This window comes from Polyodon spathula, chromosome 9 (assembly GCF_017654505.1).
Source record: "Polyodon spathula isolate WHYD16114869_AA chromosome 9, ASM1765450v1, whole genome shotgun sequence".
Lineage (NCBI taxonomy): Eukaryota > Metazoa > Chordata > Actinopteri > Acipenseriformes > Polyodontidae > Polyodon > Polyodon spathula.
The window spans coordinates 41,664,586-41,676,608 of NC_054542.1; the positions used below are offsets into that span (position 1 = coordinate 41,664,586).

At 38.0% G+C, this 12,023-nt stretch overlaps 1 protein-coding gene across 2 annotated transcripts in view; it reads left to right on the top strand.

Moving 5' to 3' along the window:
* LOC121320887 (transmembrane protein 255B-like) overlaps positions 1-12,023 on the top strand; it is a 34,351-nt gene that overhangs the window by 10,958 nt on the left and 11,370 nt on the right. The window contains exon 4 of one of the 2 annotated variants that reach the window (XM_041259648.1): positions 4,568-4,657. The exons of the other annotated variant lie outside the window; for it this stretch is intronic. Coding sequence (XP_041115582.1) covers positions 4,568-4,657 — 90 coding nt within the window. The remainder of the gene's footprint in view (positions 1-4,567; positions 4,658-12,023) is intronic. 2 annotated transcript variants of the gene reach the window in all.

Genomic DNA, 12,023 nt, shown 5'->3' on the forward strand with positions numbered 1-12,023 from the left:
CAGCTGCTGACTGCACCATTTTATCTCCAGTAAATTATTATAACACCCCTTCCTCACCCAAATTAAACCCCAAACCTGCATCCATTCTCTAAACCCTTTAAAGCATGTACCCATTGTTTGCTGATAACTGAGACAAATTCTTCAACAAAACAATCGTTTAACAGCCACACCATTTCCGAGGTTACATTTTATTATACAATAAGTTCAGTCAATGCAGTGAATCTGTTGACGTCACAACAAATAAATGACTGTTTATAGATGTGTTCTCAGACAGGTTGCTGGGGAAACAAATACATTTACTGGCTTTTAAAGTGACTGTGATTCATGGCAGTTTCTCTGAGTTATTGTTTTTGACATCCAAGCACTCTGCATTCATTCTTTTTTTATGGGATTCAACTGAACCACAGCTGCTTTATTTGAAACCAAACATTGGTAGTTATTACACTGACACGCATGTAGGTTTTTAATCAATTGACTTTCTTTCAGTATGTCTAAGTTAGGTCAGTGGTTAGCTGATTTTTTGTTAAGCAATACCCATAAGCACTGATGGTCCTTGAAGTCCTCAGTGGAATGGGAATCTTTCTAGAAGGCAGGTTGTGTACTGCATTGTTGGTAACCTCTTTTCCACTCTAAATGGAGACTGCCTCTTTCAGAATGTTTAAAGAATATATCCTACAGATACTGTTATAATGCCAGTGTTTACCATTGAGAGACCAAAGAAACAAAAAAACAGAGAACTGCCTGTTCAAGTTACAGAACTAGAAATGCAAATCATTTCTAATTCATTTATTTAAGATTTTTATAATATAGTTTATTTTGGTTTTTTTAGGTGAAATTTACACATTGCAATAATGCGCAATGCCCATTATTGTTGCCATACTCTGAAAATAACTGATAAATGTATTTACAGCAAATGTTAGGCAGTGATCCTGATGTGCTAGTACACTGGTACTGATGAGGAATCACAGTATTGCAGTGGATTACCTGTGTGTATTGCATCACAACATTGTAAGACCATTGGTGTCAGTAAGAACATGTGTCATTAGTTTCTGTGTGTGGATGGGCGGAAGCCCTGTCTGTGTAAAGTGTGTGTGTGGGATTGTAAAGTTGGCAGGGATGTGGTTAAATCTGTCCCTGCCAGCAATCATAGTTGTGGCCATTCCCCAGTTTAAACTCTTTTGCATTGAGACCACACAGAGAACCCACTAATACTGTAGTTCTAGCTGGTCTACCCCGGAATAGAAAAGGACCCATTTTATCTGACCTGCAAGTAAACATAAGTCAAAGTTAACAAGCTCACTACAACTGTAAGAAGAAAACACTTTAGTCTGATAACATGTTTCGTTTTACAGTTGGCCTCAGATTATATTAGTGAGAAATGTATACTGAGTGAGACAAACATGGTTGCTATAGCAGTGTCTCAATTATTGAACACCCCATTACGTTCAGAGCTGACCTTCAGAGAAGATGAACTGACTGGTACCACCGCAGGAACAATGTAATGTTTTAATTGTGTTAGCTCCGCAGGCTATAATCAAGTACTCTTGAATGGTTCCCATGGCAACAGATGCAGGGCCTGTCTGCTGTCCCCCCTGATAGTGGAGGGTCTTTGGTTCTGTTTAGTGATTAAGAACCATTCTCTTCCTTTATTAACTTTAATTATCTTTAAATTGTACAGTATTTCAAGCTTAAAGACTTATTACTGGAATCATACCTATATAACGCAGAAAGATTAACTGAAGCTAAACAGAGGACATTAAAGTCTGCTGGTGTACCTTAAATAAAACAAGTAACAAACCAAAAAATCATGTGTGCACAGAGCTGTGAAAGCATTAAGACAAAGCTGCATTTTCTTCTTTCTTCCCCACCAAGATTTCCAGTTGTTACTGTCTTTTGGTCTAATTTATTCCTGGTACATTCATCGCAATTATGCTGTGTTCACACTGTGTCGTGTGGGTTTGGTCTGCACTCGGTACGGGTCTGTCTGGACATTCTCACCAGTAAAGCCAGCAGGTCACACATTCCCTCCCCAAGCAGACCCAGACAAAACAAAGCAGATACAAATCCAACGAGACAGGAAGCATATGAATTGCAGTTTACACTCGTTGCAAGGTCCACAGATAAAACCTGTTTGTTAACCATTTTAAATCCTTGTGAATAATTCCAAATTGCCTGCAAACATACATATACCGTAATTAACTATGTATAACATGCACACTATTTAGAATTTCTGAATGGGTAATAGGGGTACCATGTTATGTAAATGATGCACTGTATTCTCTGGTTATTATTGTATAGTGTTGTATACATTAGCAGGATATTATGGGGCGTAAGGCTGTTCAGTCGTGTGCGTTTATATACACATATAAAAGGTACACGTTATATATTGTGATAATTAATGTAATACATTTTACCGAAAATGATTGCTGTAGTGTTTATTATACATTTCAAATTGTGAAAAATGTAGAATTTTGAATATTCGTGGAATATTTTCTCCAAAAATTTAAACCATTGGAGCCCTAAAGAAAAATGATCATAAATTAAAGGAGAGAGGGGTTGTGTGTGCATAAGGTTTTGAATAAGCACTTAATGGCAAATATAGTGCTTGACCCCGATCAAAATCTTTTCTGAGTAGCTCCCATTACATGCAGTATGCAGTGAACCAATTGCTAGAAAACTGGTCAAGTACATTTCCAGGTTCTATCTTAACACCTTGTTTTGGATTGACTTTTGTGCTAGGACTACCCAGAAATAAAATAAAATAACAGAGACAGTTGTGGCAAAATAAATAAATAAGATCCATAAATCGAATGATTTTCATTGTATTGCCAGTTCTCCGATTCTATGACAAGGCCTCTTCCTTCTTTCCTTATTTCAATTTATCATGTTTTGGTTCCTTTGCAAGCAGTGTTCGAATTACATTTTGCTACATTATACCACGGTACTGTCAATTATATCTTAAATATTTTTGTATTCTTTGTAATGGAATGCTGTTACAATTCAACTCAAAGACTTTTGAAAAAACATTATTTAATAATTGAAGCACTGCCAATTGGACTGTAATTGGAATTAATGTTTGTCATTACTTAAATAATGCTTCAGGGAATGAACTAGCTCTTCAGTTCAGGACATCAATAAGAAATCCAAACAACAGACAGAGGTCACTTTTTATAATAACATCTGTCCAGTCATCTGTAAGTAATGTTGTACCAGAAAATGGTTGAGCAATGTGCTCATCTGCAATTTTAAACACTCATAAGATACCGAGGAGTTTTAAAAATGTATTCAGTTAAACAAAGGTCTCTCAACAAGAACTGTTTATAATAGTAAAAACGATAAAGGGAATAATGTGGATTCAACTATATAATGTCAATTTTATATAACATGATGAGTTTATTAAGATTTAATCCTCTGAGTTTGGCAATATGCTCGGAAATTGTATTATTTAACAGCTGCACAATCCAAGTTTCCATTAAGCTTTGGTTTCATTCAAGTGGCTGACTATAGCTCAGATTTCTTCTTGGCAGATCAGAGGCACATGATACACCGATTGTCCTCAGCAATTTCTTTCCATGCTTCCTGCTAGTATTCAGGCATTGAGGATGTGGAGTAATGTTAATAAAAAGTGAAGACTTGTATCTTCTTCACTACTTCCACTGGGATTCTCAATGTAAAACCTGTTCACTGCCTTCATTGCATAATTTGCAGAGAAAGAGAGAGATAGTTATCAGTCCTGATGAAATTACTTGAGTTCAAATGATACGCTTAAAGCCTGCCATGCAAGTGAACCCATTGTACTTCAGTTAATGATGCCTTTCTTTCAGAATGCTGCTGTCAGAAGTGGATAAGATTTAGAATGGGAAGGACAGTGGCTCTGGGATTGAGCTGATGAGTCTCTGCCTGCCAGGCTGAGCCACAGCTCCATTTTTTAAAGCATTTTACAGGGCTGCTAAAGAACCTCTCTAGATTGCTTCTGCTAGTTATTTATAGGGTTAATCCTGTACAGGTGGTTGATGCAACCCAGGGTGATTTCCCTGTTGCTGGAAGGTGCTCTTTAAAAAATCCAGGAGGGATTTCTGCTGGTGTTGTGTATGTTCATCAGATGCAATCCCTGTGTCTCACTTTAGAGGTCTGACAGTGAGATTTGGTTGCCGTTGATAAATAGGCCTACATCACAGTGAAAGCATCCTAAGCGGCAGCTATTTAAACTCATCCAAAGAGGGTCACATCCCTGCACTGACATTTTCTAGCCAATCAGTCTTAAAGTTCCCCTGGTAAAAGCTTAGCAAAGTGTAATAAAGCATAGTGAAAGGTAAAGCCCGGAGAGGCATGGCAAACTATATTTAAACTGGTAAATGCATAGTGTAACCATGTGGAAAGCATGGGAGAAGTGCAAAATCACTGTGCGCATTTACTTGGTAACCTTTTCAAAGGGAAGCATTGTTTCAGTGTATTCAGAATCAAGACTGCATATTCACATTGACTTAGCATTTTAAAAATACTATAAATTCTTAACGGGATCAAGTGTCCAGGGAGAGTCAGTGACAATGTCTTTATCTCCTTGCAGCTGGTGGCATCGATAATTTTCATCAGCATAGGAGTGATTGCCGCATTCTTCTGTGCTATTGTGGACGGGGTCATTGCGGCAGAATTTATTGTGAGTATTTCTGAGTGGAGTAACCTGTGCCTCCTGTAATTCTTTATTGTGAGTATCCCTGAGGGGAGGAGTCTGTGCCTCCTGTCATTCTTTATTGTAAGTATCCCTGAGGGGAGGAGTCTGTGCCTCCTGTCGTTCTTTATTGTAAGTATCCCTGAGGGGAGGAGCTTGTGCCTCCTGTAATTCTTTATTGTGAGTATCCCTGAGGGGAGGAGCCTGTGCCTCCTGTCATTCTTTATTGTATTCTTTATTGTGAGTATCCCTGAGGGGAGGAGTCATTCTTTATTGTGTATCCCCTCTCGTGTCATTCTTTATTGTGAGTATCCCTGAGGGGAGGAGCCTGTGCCTCCTGTCATTCTTTATTGTGAGTATCCCTGAGGGGAGGAGCCTGTGCCTCCTGTCATTCTTTATTGTGAGTATCCCTGAGGGGAGGAGCCTGTGCCTCCTGTCATTCTTTATTGTCAGTATCCCTGAGGGGAGGAGCCTGTGCCTCATGTCATTCTTTATTGTAAGTATCCCTGAAGAGGTTACATTGTTTGTCAATTCTTCTTCTCCTTGATCTTTAAATCTTATTTAATGAAATTTCGTTACATTGTTTGCCGGAATTCTTGAAAAAAAAAAACCTTCACAACAAACAACAAAAAACGTTAAACTAATGTCTATACGGTTTTAAAAACTTTTTTTTTTGTTTTTATAAACATGGACATACATGTAAAAGACAATCTGAAAGTTTTACATAATAAGCCCTCATATCTGTTCTGTATTACAATTTCTGTTTCGTCTCTTCTTGGCCATGTTATATGTAACCTCCTAAATTAGTGTTAGGAGTTTCTACTTCTTAGGCTCACAATTTAGATTCTCAAAACGCCAACAATCCTAAAATGTATAATAACCACTTTAGGACTCCTTACAAGTCCTTATATAGGGTTATTTCTCTTTTATAGGTGGAATTTTTGTTAATGACGATATGGAATAAATAGTTTTGAGAATCTAGTCAAAAGTGACATAGTGGCAAGCTGGTCTCAAAGGGGAGGAAGTGTCCGCTCCTCCAACTAGAAGTACTCTTCCACTGGGGAATGTAAACAGGTTAAATTAGAATGGGAAAGTGCTAGTGACATCTAGCCAACAGCTTGAGTTGGACTGGACAGCCAGCCTTACAAGTTCACCAGTAGCAGCAAGGGTGTAATTAAAAATTCCCAAAACACAACCTTGCTATGATAGAAAGAGTATCCATTCACTTACATGAGTATGTAGTAATTATTCACTGACCCGAACGGCAAGAAAGTAGTGAATCTGAATATCTGTGGTACACTAGCTCACTCTCATTACCAACTTGTGATATTGTTTTTTTAAATCTGTTCAGATTTTACTATGAGCCCATTTTTGGGGTTGCATAGCTGTTGTTTACGAGAAGAGCAACCCAGAAGCTTCTAAAACAACACAGATCTTTGTCTCGTTAAAAAGTAACCGGGACACGCTATTAAAAAAACACACTATTAAAAAGGTGTTGAATAAATCATTTTGTTGTCTCTTTTAACTTTGTAATCCACTGTCCTTGTTCTGAGTTTCTCATCTTCCACATTCATGGTGTGCTAATGCAGTAGAACCTAATCACAGAGAAGTGGATGTTTCAGTAGGGCTCTAAACCACTGAGTAAATGGCCTGTAATGCTGCATCCTCATTGGCTGATGCAATATTCCATTAGGTTTATAATGTAAAATAATAATGACCTCACTATATTAAAAGATAACCCACTTAGGCCAAGGCTATTTCCCCAGCCCACAGTAAACAGGAAGTGTGCAGTTCTAGGAATCACTTGGCCTAAACAAACTGTAATATATTGGACATTTTACAAACAATTAGAGCAAAAATCCATCTTCCTTATTAGATCAGGTTTCGCTTTGATAGCATCATTAAGGATCTTATTTCGCAAACAGTGGCGCCAGTAAACAAAATAACCTTTTACATACATTCTCTTTAGCTGATGTTTTCAAGGTAAAACCTAACCTGACATCCTGTTGTTTCCATTTTCTGCATGCAGCTCTTCAGAGATGTCTTAATTCAAACTACTCCCTAGACCATGCCTACACATTGCTTCCTTTCACTTTCAACCCAAACAAAGGGATCATGCATTTTTCACTTTGAGGGGATTTAGCTCAAACTTGCATTAATGAGTATCTTTTTACACAGACATGTAATAGAAAGAGGCCCCCAGACACCCCTACAAGATGCATAGCGGTTCTTAAAGGGTAGCAGTGCCGTTAAGACACAGCCCTACTGTAAGATGAATTGTGCATGGTCACAGCACTAACACGGATAAAGCAATAGATCTGTGGCACAGGACTTTATATTAATACAATATATTATACTCTCCAACTATATCTGAACCGTGTTCAATTCCAGTAGAATTAATATGTAAATATTTCTCATGAGAGAAGTCTCATGACTCATTCAAGAAGAGTTAAGAGTTCTCTCCTTCTTCCATCCCAGCAGGAGTCTTGTTGAACCCAAAGTTCAGGGATCAATCACCCTTTATCCACAAAAAATGCACAAATAAATATGGTATGTGATAAGACTGTGGAAGTAATGCTTGCCTATTCATAAAGCCTGTCAATACTTTCTGAAAAGAGGTCTATAATCAGAGCTGTTTGTTAACCTAGGCCTGTGCATCCTGAAACAACTCATTGTAGTTGTGTAGAAACTGGACTGGCCACCTGGGACTTTAATACACTGGTAGTGATGTGACATCATGGCACTGCAGTGGGTTCTCACCAGTGTTTATTGGTTTATGTTGCTAATTGAAAATGTTACTGCTATGACACCCTTCTACCAATGCAATCCTGTCTGCTCTGTGGATGTTGAAGATCCCTTGAGATCTTTTGAAGAGCAGCAGGAATAGTGTCATGGATATAACTCTATATAACCCAATCAAGGTCAATGTAATTCTGGCATGGATAAATTCCTCTGGTAGCTAATTTGCAAACGATGCTTCCATTCCTCAATCACTGTAAACAGGGGCATCTCAGTGGGCCCACCCTTCTTAAGTAAATGAAAAAAAATAGCCCCTTCATTGAATAGCATTCAGCAAATCGGGTCTTCAATGTGCAGTCTTCCAGGTTTTAGAGGCATCATTAAATAATTAACTGACAAAGACCTTAGAGGCAGTTAAATTGGTTCAATTCATTAATATAGCGGATGGGTAGAGAAAACTGTGCACCTCTGGTAGAGTATATGCCTTTTGCTGAAGGAAGGAATATAAATGTTATTCTCTAGAAACCCCCATTGTCAATGGAATGCTCCATTTACATTAGACTCTGTATTGCAATGTGTACCCCAGTGATGAAGAGAGCCTGCGATCACCCTCCCTGTTAGGTGAATGGGGCTACAGCAGGGTGAAAGAGTCTCGTAAAGGTTGCTGTTCCCATGTGGATGTTTTAGATGGGTCTAAATGTGGTTTTGGCATTTAGGTCTTAATTTATAGCTGTAAAATGTCTGAGGTTAGATGGGAGGACATGTATTTGGGAGCTTTGTTCTGGAGGCATTTGAAAAAAAGAACAACCATGATCAGAAAAATGCTTTTAGGAGAAACCTAACTCAACCAGTTTATTTTTTTTTTTCATTTCATCAAAATAATGGAAGAAACTGTCAGGAGTATTGCAAACTAACAGTGTCAGTAGTCACTGTAACTTTGGGCTTTTAGAACTTGTTGTCATACAATCAAAAGTAATATTGAAATGTTGGCATTTTTAGCCAGACACACACACACATGTAGTTTTTTTTTTATTTCATTCACAACAACCCATGTGGCAAACAAGTTGCAGTTATCTGATATGGGATCACAGTAAAAAGGACAGGTCGAGTGATACATTAAGTGAGGGTGCTGGACAGTAAGGTCGGCTAATGAAATGGCTGGACCAAGCCTCTGCTCTTTTAACCTTTCCAATAAAATCAATTCTATGACAGACTACTGAAACTATTTTTCCGGTAGCTGTCGTTATCCTTGATAAATTCGATCAAGCAGGGGCATTAGCACCATTTAAACTACTCTCCTCAGCTTTTACGCCATAGCTGACAAGGGCTTTGCTCTTTGTTTAACCTCTATCTGAAGGACAGGTTCAAATGAAAGTGTTTTAAGCCTTTATATTGTCTTTCTCATGCCTGTGTAGTATTTTATTGGTACAAAGGGCATTGCCATCCTGCCATGCTGCTTTTTCCAGTACGTACCAGGCTTAGTGACCTTATCTAATAAAGAATAGCTCTTGGCAGGAACTAGGGAATTATTATTGAAGATTTGTCTGTCTGAAATGTGTTTCAAGAGTGCAATAAAAAGTCTGTGAATCTGTGAGGGAATAGACTGTATACAGTATTTATATATTTTTTATTGATGCAGTTTTTTTTTTTATATTATATTCCACGGAAACTGTGGTAGTATTATCAAGTTTTATTGTGTTTAATTAACATTGCTGTGAACACAGAAGGCAGTACGTGTTCCTTTGTTTAACTGCTGCTTCAGTAGATGTATAACAGAAAGTCAATCCTGGATAAACTTCATTACACCATGCTGGGTCCCGCAACAATGAACGCGCAGGTAAATGGAAGGTCAGAACTAGCAGAGTGATGGACGAGGCACATTCATTTAACTGTCTTTGCACTCCTGCATTTTCTCTGATTGCCTTCTTGGGCTGAGCAGATTTATGGTGTGTACTTCTGACTCATAGCCTATTATTGGATAAACCAGAAATAGCAAGGGAAAGAAAAAAAAAAGAAAAAAATATAAATGATCCTGTTTTTTTCCCTTAAAGAGTAAGCAGCAGGGTTCCGAGAAATATAGTGTTACACGTCCCCTTGTGTTGTTACAACTGTTTAAAATTCTGACAACTTTTTACACTTAAAACTTTAAAGTCTGTTTCAAAGATCTTTTCAAAATGTCCGCTCTAGTGGTTTGAAATATGTCCTCTAAATCACTGCAGGAAGAGTGGTAATAAATAAATAAATAAATAAATAACATTTTATAACAAATGCTTTGGCATTTTCTGTTCTGTACCACATCTTGGATCATTACATTATAAGTGTACTAGAGCGGACATTTTGAAAAGATCTTTGAAACAGACTTTAAAGTTATAAGTGTAAAAAGTTGTCAGGATGTTAACAATGAAAAGAAAAGTTACAGGTACGTTATTTAAACAGCTGTAGCAGCACGTGGGGGCATGTAAAGCTATATTTTTCAGAACCCCACTACTATTTAAGCTCTTAAAGAGTTGAGTTCAATGAGGGTTTGTGTAATAGTATGTATTTCAAAATTGAATCAGAACTTCCATAGGTCACTTTTATATTACAGTTATGAATAAAGTTACATGTAAAGCTAATTCTTAAATAAAATATTTGGCCAAATATTGTAACATTATTTTAACAATCTGTCAAGCTATTTATAAGGCAAGTTTTTAGGGTTGTACTTGTAATTAAGCAGTAAGTACATGGGTGCATTGAGTATACAGGGTGATAGCAGTCTTTCTAGTGCAGTCAATGACGTTTTATCAGAGGGAGACTGTTGTCTCCAAGTACACTAGATGCATGCTATAGTTATAGCTATGATATGGCAAGTGCAGGAAGAAGGTAAAAGGTAGTCATGCTTTATTTATGCTACAGTTGGTGGAGAGGGGTGGGGGTGGAGGGCTATTTGTTATTTTAAAACCTACAAAATGATTGGATATGGGCATACCTTCACCACTCACCAAATGACCTTTAATGTCATTGCATTAGATTAGTAAACTGTAGCCTTCCTGCAGTTCAGGGGCTCTTGCCAGCAGATGGGGTTGTAAGATTGGTCTTAAGGATATCCTCTGTCAATCGTCTGAAAAGAGCTTGCACTGGCTCTGAAAAGAGCTTAAATAAATAAATAAATAAATAAATAAATAAAAGCCTGTACTGGTTTGTGGAATTCCATATTCCCTCTCTGGGACTGCTTGATTAGTAAAATATCTTGGTGTCCCTGCAATTTGAATGCCAAGTCCTGTATAACATTCAACCAGTCTTTACAGTAGCCACTGAAGAAATAATTTGTTTGAAAAACACATATGCTGCCCAGTCATTCAGCATTGATATAGGTGCCACATTATATCAATGCTCGCTTGATCGTTACAATAATTTGCATATATTTGAATAGGAGACATTTATCTGCACAGGGACACTATAGAACTGCCATTTACTCTTATATCATTTGGGAGTGTGACAAAGATCAAATCTCCCTCCCGACCAGTGAGGGCACTATATAAAAGGAACAGAGTAGCATTAATCAAATGGCATGACAATTTATTCCTTATGGTAGGTGGAAGTCTGTCATTTAGGAAGGGGGCTTAGGTACGGTACCCAAGCTCAGTGACTCGGACGGGAAACGACATGGCATCCAAAGATTGGAGGAGCGGATGCACCTGTTGAGTGAGGGTATAAATATGGGGCATAGTGTAAGTGATCTGTTCCTTGGTAAATGGTTAGTGTTTTAACCTACAAGGAGTCTGTGTTACCGTATTGTGAAACTGTGAGTTTTGTCTTGTGTTTGTTAGTGTTTTGTTATCTGTTGTCTGTTTGTTAATAGAATACCAGTAGCACGATCCGGAGCTGGAGCGAAATCCAGCATAAACCCGGACATCACTTTCACCCCTGCATTTCACAGAGAACTGTAATATACCACAAGCACTTATTCACTGTCACTAGGAACTGTGTTTGTGTTTTGTGTTTAGTGTTGGTGTGTAAAAACTGGATTTTTATGGGTCAAACCCGGGGATTTACAAATACCAAGTGATACATGTACCATGTACCGCTGTACCATTACAAATTAAACAAGTAAAGAAACAGCTGCTTGAATTTGCCATGATTACTGCTTTTATTAAACAGTGAGTGGCAGTTCCAAAAGATATAGCGTTATACATCACCAGCCCTTTTCAAAATGGCCTCTCTAGTGCACTGGGGTTTGAGGTCTGTCCTCTAAATCATTGCAGGAAGAGCGATTTAAAAAAAAAAGGAAAAAAAAAACATAGTCAGTGCTCTGGCTTTTCTGTTCCGTACCACATCATGGCTTGTTATTGCTGTATTACCTGTTTGACAATGTGAGCAATAATCGTTACACTATCAGTGCACTAGAGCAGACATTTTGAAAAGAGCTTTGAAACTAACAGACTTTAAAGGTATAATTAGCCCTTCATCTGTGGAGAGCTTGATCCTAATAATCGGTTTGTGGAGCACTAGTTGACAGCCGGCTGACCAACAGCACAGAAAGTTAGAAGGTGCTGGGAAACAGCAGAAGCAGCAGCTTAAACTTTCTCAATCTATAAAAAACCTGTATATTCTAAAAGGGGCAAAACAAGCAAAA